This window comes from Panulirus ornatus, chromosome 56 (genome assembly GCF_036320965.1).
Source record: "Panulirus ornatus isolate Po-2019 chromosome 56, ASM3632096v1, whole genome shotgun sequence".
Lineage (NCBI taxonomy): Eukaryota > Metazoa > Arthropoda > Malacostraca > Decapoda > Palinuridae > Panulirus > Panulirus ornatus.
Genome location: NC_092279.1, coordinates 3,473,324 through 3,489,478, shown reverse-complemented (window position 1 = coordinate 3,489,478; position 16,155 = coordinate 3,473,324). Strand labels below are relative to the sequence as shown.

At 41.2% G+C, this 16,155-nt stretch overlaps 1 protein-coding gene across 2 annotated transcripts in view; it reads left to right on the top strand.

Moving 5' to 3' along the window:
* Rs1 (Dead-box helicase Rs1) overlaps positions 1–16,155 on the top strand; it is a 71,743-nt gene that overhangs the window by 782 nt on the left and 54,806 nt on the right. For both annotated transcript variants that reach the window (XM_071693649.1, XM_071693650.1), the window contains exons 2-4: positions 983–1,086; positions 4,770–4,958; positions 11,778–11,922. In XM_071693649.1, the coding sequence (XP_071549750.1) occupies positions 991–1,086; positions 4,770–4,958; positions 11,778–11,922 (430 nt within the window). In that variant the 5' untranslated portion in view covers positions 983–990. The remainder of the gene's footprint in view (positions 1–982; positions 1,087–4,769; positions 4,959–11,777; positions 11,923–16,155) is intronic.

Genomic DNA, 16,155 nt, shown 5'->3' with positions numbered 1-16,155 from the left:
CTAGGCCACAGCTCGTCTCAAACCGGGGGGGGCACACACTCCAGGCCACAGCTCGTCTCAAACGGGGGGGGGCACATACCCCAGGCCATAGCTCGTTTCAAACCGGGGGGGGGGGCACACACCCCAGACCACAGCTTGTCTCGATTCAGTTCGCAGGCGAACTCATCCTTGAGGTTTGGCCATCTTATTGCGTGTAGACAATTGCTTTTTGAAGTCATTAATGGCAAGATACTCGTTTAGGGATGTTACTTATGTGTTTGTATAGAATTATAGATGAAATCTTGAGTGGTATAGCAAGCTTGAGGTCTAGATTGCCCCCCCCCCCCCCTCCTATTAACACTAGGAATGGCTGCCATTGGTGTTCTATCGAGTTTTTTTATGATTGAAGTCTACAGAGGTTGATTTGGTGCTTTCTCTTGATTTATATTATGGTATTTCATAAAGTTATAATGGCTATGTAAAGCGTGGAGATTGTCGGGTTAACACACGTAGAAATATACGTAATGTATTTGTCAAAGTAACAGAGCCAATGAAAACCTCCTCTGGCTGCATAGTAACTGAAATGATGGTAGGAAACTACGTACAGTATAGTCTCGTGCTGAGGATTGTGCTATGTCATCTGTGTTTTCATCTGGCATCATACTGTTGGTGCATTTTCACAGTTTGGGAGGACATTTTGGCCCCAGCTCTTATTCCATCCCCTAATATTTACCAATACACCCTAACTGACTGACACAATGGTTTGTTAGAGATTACGTTTGTGGTTTTGGTATGCTTATGTTGGTCATACAGTTTTTTTCTTTTTTTTTCGAGTCAGATGCCGTCAGTGAAACCTTTAGTACTAAGTATAGTGTGTTTCTAGTAATAGAGACTACATATACTGTATTATTTTGTTTAAGATGATATCCTTGAGTTATAAGATCGCGATACATTTTACCTTTTCTGTGAAAGCTATTTTACGAGACTAGTTTCTCACAAACAGGTGCAGAGATGACAAAGAGGAAGAACGACAGTGATTTTGGGCCTGGTACAGTTGAGTCTGATGATGATATAGAGAACTTCTCTGGGTCTGAGAGTGAAGATGAGGTGAGTTAGTGGGTTGTCTTATTTTTATTTGTAATATATATTTTCTTTGTAAGATACAGTTTGACAGTGACTTGCTGTTGATGGACTGAAGGCATATGAAACAGCCAGGGAAAACTAAAGACAGGTCTGTAGGGCCTGGTTGATGTGAGCGAATGAGGCCTTGTGTACTTGGTGCTGCCTTACTGATGCAGGAAATAATGAGCATGTTTGAAAGAAAAAATTTTCAACTTATGAAATACAAAATACTCTGGTCCTGAACATTGCTGGATTTTTTATTTTTCCAGAACTTGGGTATATTTTAGATTTTTTTTTTTTTTATTTGTTTGCCATCGCCTACAGTAAGGTAGCTCGAGGAATGGATGAAGACATAGCTTTCAATTGTTCACATCATGACATAATGTGAGATTTTAGAAAATGTAATATTTGGTTGGTGAGGATATTCAGTGTATGTATGGTTCATGGTGAAGTGCCTGAGGATTGGCAGAATGCATGCATAATGCCATTGTACAAAAGCAGAGAGAATAAAGATGCTTGTTCAGATTACAGAGGTGTAAGTTTATTGAGTATTCCTGGGAAATTTTATGGGAGGGTATTGATTGAGAGGGTGAAGGCATGTACAGAGCATCAGATTGGGGAAGAGCAGTGTGGTTTCAGAAGTGGTAGAGGACGTGTGGATCAGGTATTTGCTTTGAAGAATATATGTGAGAATTACTTAGAAAAACAAGTGGATTTGTATGTAGCAATTATTGATCTGGATAAGGCATATGATAGAGTTGATAGAGATGTTCTGTGGAAGGTATTAAGAGTATATGGTGTGGGAGGTAAGTTGCTAGAAGTAGTGAAAAGTTTTTATTGAGGATGTAAGGCATGTGTATGAGTAGGAAGAGAGGAAAGTGATTGGTTCTCAGTGAATGTCGGCTTGCGGCAGGGATGTGTGATGTCTCTATGGTTATTTAATTTGTTTATGAATGGGTTAGACAGGGAGGTGAATGCAAGAGTTTTGGAGAGAGGGGCAAGTATGAAGTCTGTTGTGGATGAGAGAGCTTGGGAAGTGAGTCAATTGTTGTTCGCTGATGATTCAGCGCTGGTGGCTGATTCGGGTGAGAAACTGCAGAAGCTGGTGACAGTTTGGTAAAGTGTGTGAAAGGAGAAAGCTGAGAGTAAATGTGAATAAGAGCAAGGTTATTAGGTTCAGTAGGGTTGAGAGACAAGTCAGTTGGGAGGTAAGTTTGATTGGAGAAAAACTGGTGGAAGTGAAGTGTTTTAGATATCTGGGAGTGGATTTGGCAGTGGATGGAACATTGGAAATGGAAGTGAGTCACAGGGTGGGGAGGGGGCAAAGGTTCTGGGAGCGTTGAAGAATGTGTGGAAGGCGAGAACTTTATCTCGAAGAGCAAAAATGGGTATGCTTGAAGGAATAGTGGTTCCAATGATGTTATATGATTGTGAGGCATGGGCTATAGATAGGGTTGTGCGGAGGAGGGTGGATGTATTGGAAATGAGATGTTTGAGGATAATATGTGGTTTGAGGTGTTTTGATCGAGTAAGTAATGAAAGGTTAAGAGATGTGTGGTAATAAAAAGTGTGGTTGAGAGAGCAGAAGAGGGTGTTTTAAAATGGTTTGGTCACATGGAGAGAATGAGTGAGGAAAGATTGACAAAGAGGATATCTGTGTCAGGTGGAGGGAATGAGAAGTGGGAGACCAAATTGGAGGTGGAAGGATGGAGTGAAAAAGATTTTGAGCGATCAGAGCCTGAACATGCAGGAGAGTGAAAGGCATTCAAGGAATAGAGTGAATTGGAACGATGTGGTATACTGGGGTCGACGTGCTGTCGATGAATTGAACCAGGGCATGTGAAGCGTTTTGGGTAAACCTTGGAAAGTTTTGTGGGGCCTGGTTGTGGAAAGGGAGCTGTGGTTTCGGTGCAATACACATGACAGCTAGAGACTGAGTGTGAGTGATTGTGGCCTTTGTTGTCTTTTCCTAACACTACCTCATGATGGAGTGCTATTTCATGTGTGGAGGGGTGGCGGTGGGAATGCATAAAGGCAACAAGTATGCATATGTACATGTGTATATATCTGTATGTCTGTGTATGTTTAGATATGTATATGTGCATGTGTGGCCATTTATGTGTATACATGTGTATGTAGGTGGGTTGGGCCATTCTTTCATCTGTTTCCTTGCTCATGCATGTAATGGATGTTTGTGTGCTGTCATTCTCTGTCAGAGTATGATTCTGCACCAAAGTCTTCATGACATTGAAGAGTTTAAAGATGTAGTCAGGGGTTCATTTTATCATGTAAACCTTCACATGCTTAGGAAAATATCATACAGAACTTGTTGCAGAATCATTTTCTTTCATGAGAATGATGGTGAACCAACTGGTTTGTTGGATTCGTAAGCTGTTTAACTTCATGAAAGGTATATATGATTATATAGAATATAATGAACTTATGATTTTGATCATTCATAGTATACTGATGGGCATTATGATTATACTGTTGCAGTGTTAATTAACAAGCTTTTGACACTGTTATACACTGCTATAAATGGGCAGGCTCACAGCACTGCATCACATGTCATTATACTGCCGTGTTTTAAGATTTATAACCATTATAAACCTTGCTCATATGATTCTGATTACTTGCAGTATTCTAGTGAACATCATACTCTTGCCATAACCAGTGGCTATCCACAGACTCAGCATTATGAACAATAGCTATGGAGTAGTACAAATTGCCTTGGGTTCAATGGACATCATACTTTTGCCATTACCGGTGGTTATCCTTAGACTCAGCATTGTAAACAGTTGCTATGGAGTAGTACAAATTGCCTTTGATTCAATGGACATTATACTCTTGCCATAACCAGTGGCTCTCCTTGGACTCAGCATTATAAACAATTGCTATGGAGTAGTACAAATTGCCATGGGTTCAGTGGATTTTCAGCATTTAGGAGGTTTGGTTTCTCTGGTGAGAATAGGCTTGAATATGAAATTTGAATAGTAGTATAGAGTTGCCTTATACACAAGGTTGACTTTTATACCATGATGCACGGCAAGCCTGTTGTATGCATTTTTTAAAGATGTGTAAATGCAAGATTGAATTGTACTTGCATAAGCTGAGTGGGAAAAGTCTGACCACTTCATCCAACGCTTTCCATAATCCTCCTTGTTTCTGTCTTGTAAAGGCAGGCAAGTGCAGAGGTGGATGATGGAGGAAGCAAGAGCAGTGGCTCCGTTGTTTCATGACCTAGAAGCGCCATTTTCTCCAGACAGTTTATTTTGTCGTAACATGTATTTAGACCAACTGTATGAATGATATTAATGTTGCTAATAATAGTTAAAGTTGTATTAAATGAGAAAACATTATTTCAAGGTACTTTGTTGGAGAAGCAGAATACCCTGTTGCACATGTGTTTTGGCCTATATACTGTAAAGGGTTTTTATGCTCATTAGTCTATCATATTCCCAACCAATTGCTGAAAGCACATTTTCCTGTAGATTTTATGTTTGCTTTAACCCTTCCTAAATTTATACATTCGTACAATTGCTGTCTTTGTTGTCTAGTTGTTTTTCTGTTGATAATTGACTAATTTATTGCTGATTGAAAGAAAATCAAAATATAATTGCTGTATACTGTTATTAATAATGCATCTTATTGTTTCCTTATATTTCCAGATAAAGTATAGGATGATGAGACATCCTAATGAGTCTGATTTTTATAAAGACTTTACCTTTGTGGAATCTTTAAAGGATTATCAGAAAGATAGTTGGGAAGAGGTTGTTAGGTATTTGAAACCAAACTCTTCAACAAGTCTCACTGAAAAAATTGCCAAGATACGTCTTGAGAAAAAAGAGCAAAACAAGGTATGTATTTATGAATTTTATGTTGTAAAATGGTAAAATGCTCAGTATGAAATCCTCTGTGCCAATAATGATGACTTTTCTTGTTACTTTAAGTCAGCAGTTATACTTATAATGTTCTTCATTTAATTCTGTTTTCACTTAACTGTTTTTTTCTTTTTTCTCTCCTCTCCTCCTCTCCACTCTGTTCTGAGAGTAGGAGACATGTTCATTTAGATATCATGAAGAGAATTGGACTTTGGATCTACCAATCCTTGGTATTTCTGTTGAGGAAACACTTACTTCCTCACCTTTCACCATCCATTATTACATGATCATGGAAGCTTGTTCATTTTTGGTGCACACTCGGCCAATCAGAGACTTTAAGAGAGTGGATATAATTGACTCCTTTGGTCCCAGCCTCTAGCAGCACAGTGTTATTATGGATTTTCTGATGTCAGCTTCCCTGTTGCATGCTGCCAAGTGACTTTCTTTCCCTTTGAGTGATATCTTTTTTCTATTTTATATCTATTATTTACTTAATTAGAATGGTGTATTGTATATTGAGAGAATGATATATTTTATGCATGCTGGGCCACACACTTTTGCAATCTATACTCACAAATCCTCATACAACCAGCAAACATAGCACTGAAAAATATCTATAAGCTGAAATGACCAGCAATCACTTCCTAGCTCAATCTTAAAACACCATCACATCAGACTTGAACCCATCTGAAACCACACTCCTCCAGACAAACATGAGTCACACTTTTAAGGGAGGAAAAGGTACCGGGAGCAGTGAGGAATGTGTGGAAAGAGAGGTTACTATCAGGCAGGGCAAAAATTGGTATGCTTGAAGGTATAGTAGTCCCAGTGATGTATGAATTCGAGGCATGGGCTGTAAATGGGAATGTGCAGAAGAGGGTGCATATTTTGGAAGCAACATATTTGAGGACAATATTGGGTGTAGGGAAGGTGGAGTAAGTAATGATAAGGTGAGAGAAAGGTGTGGAAATAAAAAGAGTATGGTAGAGAGAGCTGAAGAGGGTGTCCTGGAAGTTTCACCAAGAGGAGCCTATTTAACTTTCTTTTTGTTATATGATGTGTTGTTTTCAATTTTTTAACATACCATTAGCCATCAGATCATTGGCTTCCTGGCCAGGGGAACTGAGACATCCTTTCATGTTAGGCCTCATTTGTAGCAAAGACCAAAGTGTGTAGTATAGTACTACCAACCCTGTGGATTGCTTTGAAGTTGGTTCACCCCATGCAAAGTATGTTTACCATGGCAGCTGCACTTCAGAATGTTTCTGCTGCCCTGAGAGGTGCTTAGTGTGTTGGAAGTGGATTATACCTTAGTCCTGCTGCTGGCATGCTTTTTGATCAATGGCTATTTCCTCAGTCTGCCATACTCAAGAAAAGGGCAGATCTTGTGAAAGCCCACTTGGTGAAATCTGACCATGGAAGTTCCTGTGTTCCCTTATTTTTCATAAACTGACCAACAATAGATGGAGGACCTTAGGCTTAGAACAAATGGTGCCTCATCCCTTAACGTGCATACTGCTAGATAACCAGAGCTTGCTGCAGACTGTGTACAGGCTTACCTCACACAATTACAAGCTTATGAAGTCCTCCACCTGTTGGTTTTCTCCCACCTAAAGAAAAAGGATATCCTTTTAAACCTTCTCTCAGTGTTGAAGATCCATCTGTTGGACTTAAAGGAGATTAAGAATCAGTGTAATCTTGTTAGGATTGACCTCATTAGCTGCAAGGATTTTCCTCTCATCTTTACTCCCATTTTCTGCTTTCAGAGGAAGTCTTAGGGCCCCTTCGGATGGGTCAAGGTCTTGTTAAGTCACAGGTTTGTTCCCCTTCTGTTTAGCATCATATAATTAGGAAGCATTATCAGAATTTTTTCTTTAGAAAAGTTTGTCATGGAGAAGATTCAAACCTTCTTTCATGAATTTTTGATGGTCAGTCCTGGCTCCACTTGCTGCATGGTGGGTGTTATGTTATTGTTTGACATCATTTCACATGGTGCCCAGTTTTGGTGATTTTAGGTTTCTAGCTATCTCATTTTACACCATGGAAGAAAACCCTATTTGATGCTAAACTAGCTCTGACAGTGATCACATGGAAGTTACTCTTTTCCTAATGTTTTTTTTTTTTTTTTTTTTTTTTTTTTTTTTTTTTTTATACTTTGTCGCTGTCTCCCGCGTTTGCGAGGTAGCGCAAGGAAACAGACGAAAGAAATGGCCCAACCCCCCCCATACACATGTACATACACACGTCCACACACGCAATATACATACCTACACAGCTTTCCATGGTTTACCCCAGACGCTTCACATGCCTTGATTCAATCCACTGACAGCACGTCAACCCCTGTATACCACATCGCTCCAATTCACTCTATTCCTTGCCCTCCTTTCACCCTCCTGCATGTTCAGGCCCTGATCACACAAAATCCTTTTCACTCCATCTTTCCACCTCCAATTTGGTCTCCCTCTTCTCCTCGTTCCCTCCACCTCCGACACATATATCCTCTTGGTCAATCTTTCCTCACTCATTCTCTCCATGTGCCCAAACCACTTCAAAACACCCTCTTCTGCTCTCTCAACCACGCTCTTTTTATTTCCACACATCCCTCTTACCCTTACGTTACTTACTCGATCAAACCACCTCACACCACACATTGTCCTCAAACATCTCATTTCCAGCACATCCATCCTCCTGCGCACAACTCTATCCATAGCCCACGCCTCGCAACCATACAACATTGTTGGAACCACTATTCCTTCAAACATACCCATTTTTGCTTTCCGGGATAATGTTCTCGACTTCCACACATTTTTCAAGGCTCCCAAAATTTTCGCCCCCTCCCCCACCCTATGATCCACTTCCGCTTCCATGGTTCCATCCGCTGACAGATCCACTCCCAGATATCTAAAACACTTCACTTCCTCCAGCCTCTCACCATTCAAACTCACCTCCCAATTGACTTGACCCTCAACCCTACTGTACCTAATAACCTTGCTCTTATTGACATTCACTCTTAACTTTCTTCTTCCACACACTTTACCAAACTCCGTCACCAGCTTCTGCAGTTTCTCACATGAATCCGCCACCAGCGCTGTATCATCAGCGAACAACAACTGACTCACTTCCCAAGCTCTCTCATCCCCAACAGACTTCATACTTGCCCCTCTTTCCAAAACTCTTGCATTTACCTCCCTAACAACCCCATCCATAAACAAATTAAACAACCATGGAGACATCACACACCCCTGCCGCAAACCTACATTCACTGAGAACCAATCACTTTCCTCTCTTCCTACACGTACACATGCCTTACATCCTCGATAAAAACTTTTCACTGCTTCTAACAACTTGCCTCCCACACCATATATTCTTAATACCTTCCACAGAGCATCTCTATCAACTCTATCATATGCCTTCTCCAGATCCATAAATGCTACATACAAATCCATTTGCTTTTCTAAGTATTTCTCACATACATTCTTCAAAGCAAACACCTGATCCACACATCCTCTACCACTTCTGAAACCACACTGCTCTTCCCCAATCTGATGCTCTGTACATGCCTTCACCCTCTCAATCAATACCCTCCCATATAATTTACCAGGAATACTCAACAAACTTATACCTCTGTAATTTGAGCACTCACTCTTATCCCCTTTGCCTTTGTACAATGGCACTATGCAAGCATTCCGCCAATCCTCAGGCACCTCACCATGAGTCATACATACATTAAATAACCTTACCAACCAGTCAACAATACAGTCACCCCCTTTTTTAATAAATTCCACTGCAATACCATCCAAACCTGCTGCCTTGCCGGCTTTCATCTTCCGCAAAGCTTTTACTACCTCTTCTCTGTTTACCAAATCATTTTCCCTAACCCTCTCACTTTGCACACCACCTCGACCCAAACACCCTATATCTGCCACTCTGTCATCAGACACATTCAACAAACCTTCAAAATACTCATTCCATCTCCTTCTCACATCACCACTACTTGTTATCACCTCCCCATTTACGCCCTTTACTGAAGTTCCCATTTGCTCCCTTGTCTTACGCACCCTATTTACCTCCTTCCAGAACATCTTTTTATTCTCCCTAAAATTTACTGATAGTCTCTCACCCCAACTCTCATTTGCCCTTTTTTTCACCTCTTGCACCTTTCTCTTGACCTCCTGTCTCTTTCTTTTATACTTCTCCCACTCAATTGCATTTTTTCCCTGCAAAAATCGTCCAAATGCCTCTCTCTTCTCTTTCACTAATACTCTTACTTCTTCATCCCACCACTCACTACCCTTTCTAAACAGCCCACCTCCCACTCTTCTCATGCCACAAGCATCTTTTGCGCAATCCATCACTGATTCCCTAAATACATCCCATTCCTCCCCCACTCCCCTTACTTCCATTGTTCTCACCTTTTTCCATTCTGTACACAGTCTCTCCTGATACTTCTTCACACAGGTCTCCTTCCCAAGCTCACTTACTCTCACCACCTTCTTCACCCCAACATTCACTCTTCTTTTCTGAAAACCCATACTAATCTTCACCTTAGCCTCCACAAGATAATGATCAGACATCCCTCCAGTTGCACCTCTCAGCACATTGACATCCAAAAGTCTCTCTTTCGCACGCCTGTCCATTAACACGTAATCCAATAACGCTCTCTGGCCATCTCTCCTACTTACATAAGTATACTTATGTATATCTCGCTTTTTAAACCAGGTATTCCCAATCATCAGTCCTTTTTCAGCACATAAATCTACAAGCTCTTCACCATTTCCATTTACAACACTGAACACCCCATGCATACCAATTATTCCCTCAACTGCCACATTACTCACCTTTGCATTCAAATCACCCATCACTATAACCCGGTCTCGTGCATCAAAACCGCTAACACACTCATTTAGCTGCTCCCAAAACACTTGCCTCTCATGATCTTTCTTCTCATGCCCAGGTGCATATGCACCAATAATCACCCACCTCTCTCCATCAACTTTCAATTTTACCCATATTAATCGAGAATTTACTTTCTTACATTCTATGACATACTCCCACAACTCCTGTTTCAGGAGTATTGCTACTCCTTCCCTTGCTCTTGTCCTCTCACTAACCCCTGACTTCACTCCCCAGACATTTCCAAACCACTCTTCCCCTTTACCCTTGAGCTTCGTTTCACTCAGAGCCAAAACATCCAGGTTCCTTTCCTCAAACATACTACCTATCTCTCCTTTTTTCACATCTTGGTTACATCCACACACATTTAGGCACCCCACTCTGAGCCTTCGAGGAGGATGAGCACTCCCCGCGTGACTCCTTCTTCTGTTTCCCATTTTAGAAAGTTAATACAAGGAATGTTTCGTTTATTTAGTAGCAAAAGTGTTTTGAATTCTTCTGTAGTTATCTTGAATCTTTTAAAGAGGACCCAAAATTTGACCAAAGTATGTAGAAAAATAAGGGCAGACAGTATGAATTATGTACATGTGTATATATGTATAGGTCTGTGTGTGTGTATATATGTATACGTTGAGATGTATAGGTATGTATATTTGCGTGTGTGGACGTGTATGTATATACATGTGTATGTGGATGGGTTGGGCCATTTCTTTCGTCTGTTTCCTTGTGCTACCTTGCTAACGCGGGAGACAGTGACAAAGCAAGATAAATAAATATAAATGTAGAAAAATCTCTCCAGTTGTCACCTTGCAGTAAGAATGGTAAAATCCATGTTACATGTTGAAAATTCTCTCCAGGTGTCACCTTGCAGTAAGAATGGTAAAATCCATCTTACTTATAGATTCAAAAAAGGATATAGAGAAAATATTAGTGGTTGTTTGATTATTATTTATTTATTTTGCTTTGTCGCTGTCTCCCGTGTTTGTGAGGTAGTACAAGGAAACAGACGAAAGAAATAGCCTAACCCACCCCATACACATGTATATACATACACGTCCCCACACGCAAATATACATACCCATACATCTCAATGTACACATATATATACACACACAGACATATACATATATACACATGCACACAATTCACACTGTCTGCCTTTATTCATTCCCATCACCACCTTGCCACACATGGAATAACATCCCCCTCCCCCTCATGTGTGCGAGGTAATGCTAGGAAAAGACAACAAAGGCCCCATTCGTTCACACTCAGTCTCTAGCTGTCATCCAATAATGCCCGAAACCACAGCTCCCTTTCCACATCCAGGCCCCTTAGAACTTTCCATGGTTTACCCCAGACGCTTCACATGCCCTGATTCAATCCATTGACAGCACGTCAATCCCAGTATACCACATTGATCCAATTCATTCTATTCCTTGCCCTCCTTTCACCTTCCTGCATGTACAGGCCCCGATCACTTTTTCACTCTATCTTTCCACCTCCAATTTGGTCTCCCACTTCTCCTCGTTCCCTCCACCTCTGACACATATATCCTCTTGGTCAGTCATTCCTCACTCATTCTCTCCATGTGCCCAAACCATTTCAAAACACCCTCTTCTGCTCTCTCAACCACTCTCTTCTTATTTCCACACATCTCTCTTACCCTTACATTAGTTACTCGATTAAACCACCTCACACCACATATTGTCCTCAAACATCTCATTTCCAGCACATCCACCCTCCTGTGCACTACTCTATCCATAGTCCACGCCTCGCAACCATACAACATTGTTGGAACCACTATTCCTTCAAACATAGCCATTGTTTGATATGATTATATTTAGTAAATGGTCCCTCTTTTATCTGATACTTTATGTGATATGAATATATTTCATGTTTCAGAAAAAGAGACAAGAGAATGGTGTTTCCAAAGATGGTAAAGAATTAAAAGATGAAGCAGAAGACAGTGATCTTGACTCAGACTTAGGAGACACCGGAGGCACAGACCATTGCATGGAAGAATTTCTGCCAAATGTAACTAAGCATGGTAAATATAATTATCCATGATTCAGCTTAGGTTAAAGTAATATATTCTGATTGTGGACATTATTGGTGAGAGATATGCTTAGGATAGAATGAGTCGAATTGATGTTTTATTTAAGGGAAAACTTGCTGCCAGTGAGTTGAGCCAGTGGTTGAGGTAGATAATGATATAGTATGTGGGGCATATCTGTGGACAGTAAGCTTTGGTTTCAGTACATTGTACATAACAGGTGGAGAGTGGATGTGTGCAAGTTATGCAACTGTGTACTTTTTCCTAATGCTGCTGCCCTAGGGCAGGAGATGCCACTCGTTACAAAAGAAATAATCTACTTATGTTCTACATAGAGCAGTTATCCTTGTGTCATATTCTTGTTGAAGCCTGTTACCCACTGTATATTGTTAGATTCTTATGGATGAACTGAATGCCCATATTAAGTGTAGAGGTGATATGATGAAGGCAAGTACCAGTAAAGGTGAAAACGAAATACTGTATGAAACTGCAAGATCTGTCGCGGAGAATGTAAAGTGGGAAGAATGAGATGATATAGGACTGGCCCTGAGCTTGACCTGCGAGATGGTACAGAGTTGATGTACTGCCTGAACATGCTGACAACAGTAATGAGGGAATACAGAAGATCCCTATTTTAGCATTCAATGATTGTTTTTTGTGATAATTCAGCTGTTTTTTGAGATGCCGAAATCAAAGAAAAAGTTATAATTTTGGTAAGGTGCCAGAATATAACATGCTGAATGAACCCAGGTGAATGAACACAAGTCTTAGTAAGGAAGGGCATCACCTGGGCTCCCCATACCTCAGAACCATTTAATGGATCATCGTTTTGTGCTAAATACACACCTACAAAGCAGTTTTTATTTTATTTCTTTTATACCTATTTGAAAGCATATCTCTCTTAATTTGGCTTTTATCTTGATTAGGTAAGAGTAAAGCCCCAAATGTTAAATTAGTGGAAGAATTAATGTCTTGAAAAATATCATTGTTTTTTCTTCACATACCTTGAAAGTTCAAATGATCAAGTCCAAAGGTGCATGTATGGGCATTTATGAAATGTTTGAGGACAATATGTGGTGTGAGGTGGTTTGATTGAGTAATTAATGAAAGAGTAAGAGAGATGTTTAGTAATTAAAAGAGTGTAGTTGCGAGAGCAGAAGAGGGTGTGTTGAAATTATTTGGACACATGGAGAGGATGAGTGAGAAAAGATTGACAAAGAGGATATATGTGTCAGAGGTGGAGGGAAGAAGGAGAAGCGGGAGACCAAATTGGAGGTGGAAGGATGGAGTGAAAAAGATTTTGAGTGATCGTGGCCTGAACATACAGGAGGGTGAAAGGCGTGCAAGGAATAAAGTGAATTGGAACGATGTGGTGTACCGAGGTTGATGTGCTGTCATTGGATTGAACCAGGACATGTGAAGCATCGGGTTCACCATGGAAAGGTCTAGGGCCTGGATGTAGAAAGGGAGCAGTGGTATCAGTGCATTGCACATGACAGCTAGAGACTGAGTGTAAATGAATGTGGCCTTTTTGTCTTTTCCTGGTGCTACCTTGCTGGAGGGGGGGGGGGGGGATGCTATTTCATGTGTGGCAATGGGAATGGATGAAGGCAGCAAGTATGAATATGTACATATTTTATTTATAAATATATTAATAATGCCTGGTTTAAAAAGTGAGATATACATAAGTATACTTATGTAAGTAGGAGAGATGGCCAGAGAGCGTTATTGGATTACGTGTTAATTGACAGGCGTGCGAAAGAGAGACTTTTGGATGTTAATGTGCTGAGAGGTGCAACTGGAGGGATGTCTGATCATTATCTTGTGGAGGCAAAGGTGAAGATTTGTATGGGTTTTCAGAAAAGAAGAGTGAATGTTGGGGTGAAGAGGGTGGTGAGAGTAAGTGAGCTTGGGAAGGAGACCTGTGTGAGGAAGTACCAGGAGAGACTGAGTACAGAATGGAAAAAGGTGAGAACAATGGAAGTAAGGGGAGTGGGGGAGGAATGGGATGTATTTAGGGAATCAGTGATGGATTGCGCAAAAGATGCTTGTGGCATGAGAAGAGTGGGAGGTGGGTTGATTAGAAAGGGTAGTGAGTGGTGGGATGAAGAAGTAAGAGTATTAGTGAAAGAGAAGAGAGAGGCATTTGGACAATTTTTGCAGGGAAAAAATGCAATTGAGTGGGAGATGTATAAAAGAAAGAGACAGGAGGTCAAGAGAAAGGTGCAAGAGGTGAAAAAAAGGGCAAATGAGAGTTGGGGTGAGAGAGTATCATTAAATTTTAGGGAGAATAAAAAGATGTTCTGGAAGGAGGTAAATAAAGTGCGTAAGACAAGGGAGCAAATGGGAACTTCAGTGAAGGGCGCAAATGGGGAGGTGATAACAAGTAGTGGTGATGTGAGAAGGAGATGGAGTGAGTATTTTGAAGGTTTGTTGAATGTGTTTGATGATAGAGTGGCAGATATAGGATGTTTTGGTCGAGGTGGTGTGCAAAGTGAGAGGGTTAGGGAAAATGATTTGGTAAACAGAGAAGAGGTAGTGAAAGCTTTGCGGAAGATGAAAGCCGGCAAGGCAGCAGGTTTGGATGGTATTGCAGTGGAATTTATTAAAAAAGGGGGTGACTGTATTGTTGACTGTTTGGTAAGGTTATTTAATGTATGTATGACTCATGGTGAGGTGCCTGAGGATTGGCGGAATGCGTGCATAGTGCCATTGTACAAAGGCAAAGGGGATAAGAGTGAGTGCTCAAATTACAGAGGTATAAGTTTGTTGAGTATTCCTGGTAAAGTATATGGGAGGGTATTGATTGAGAGGGTGAAGGCATGTACAGAGCATCAGATTGGGGAAGAGCAGTGTGGTTTCAGAAGTGGTAGAGGATGTGTGGATCAGGTGTTTGCTTTGAAGAATGTATGTGAGAAATACTTAGAAAAGCAAATGGATTTGTATGTAGCATTTATGGATCTGGAGAAGGCATATGATAGAGTTGATAGAGATGCTCTGTGGAAGGTATTAAGAATATATGGTGTGGGAGGCAAGTTGTTAGAAGCAGTGAAAAGTTTTTATCGAGGATGTAAGGCATGTGTACGTGTAGGAAGAGAGGAAAGTGATTGGTTCTCAGTGAATGTAGGTTTGCGGCAGGGGTGTGTGATGTCTCCATGGTTGTTTAATTTGTTTATGGATGGGGTTGTTAGGGAGGTAAATGCAAGAGTTTTGGAAAGAGGGGCAAGTATGAAGTCTGTTGGGGATGAGAGAGCTTGGGAAGTGAGTCAGTTGTTGTTCGCTGATGATACAGCGCTGGTGGCTGATTCATGTGAGAAACTGCAGAAGCTGGTGACTGAGTTTGGTAAAGTGTGTGGAAGAAGAAAGTTAAGAGTAAATGTGAATAAGAGCAAGGTTATTAGGTACAGTAGGGTTGAGGGTCAAGTCAATTGGGAGGTGAGTTTGAATGGAGAAAAACTGGAGGAAGTGAAGTGTTTTAGATATCTGGGAGTGGATCTGGCAGCGGATGGAACCATGGAAGCGGAAATGGATCAGAGGGTGGGGGAGGGGGCGAAAATTCTGGGAGCCTTGAAGAATGTGTGGAAGTCGAGAACATTATCTCGGAAAGCAAAAATGGGTATGTTTGAAGGAATAGTGGTTCCAACAATGTTGTATGGTTGCGAGGCGTGGGCTATGGATAGAGTAGTGCGCAGTAGGATGGATGAGCTGGAAATGAGATGTTTGAGGACAATGTGTGGTGTGAGGTGGTTTGATCGAGTGAGTAACGTAAGGGTAAGAGAGATGTGTGGAAATAAAAAGAGCGTGGTTGAGAGAGCAGAAGAGGGTGTTTTGAAGTGGTTTGGGCACATGGAGAGAATGAGTGAGGAAAGATTGACCAAGAGAATATATGTGTCGGAGGTGGAGGGAACGAGGAGAAGAGGGAGACCAAATTGGAGGTGGAAAGATGGAGTGAAAAAGATTTTGTGTGATCGGGGCCTGAACATGCAGGAGGGTGAAAGGAGGGCAAGGAATAGAGTGAATTGGAGCGATGTGGTATACCGGGGTTGACGTGCTGTCAGTGGATTGAATCAAGGCATGTGAAGCGTCTGGGGTAAACCATGGAAAGCTGTGTAGGTGTGTATATTTGCGTGTGTGGACGTATGTATATACATGTGTATGGGGGTGGGTTGGGCCATTTCTTTCGTCTGTTTCCTTGCGCTACCTCGCAAACGCGGGAGACAGCGACAA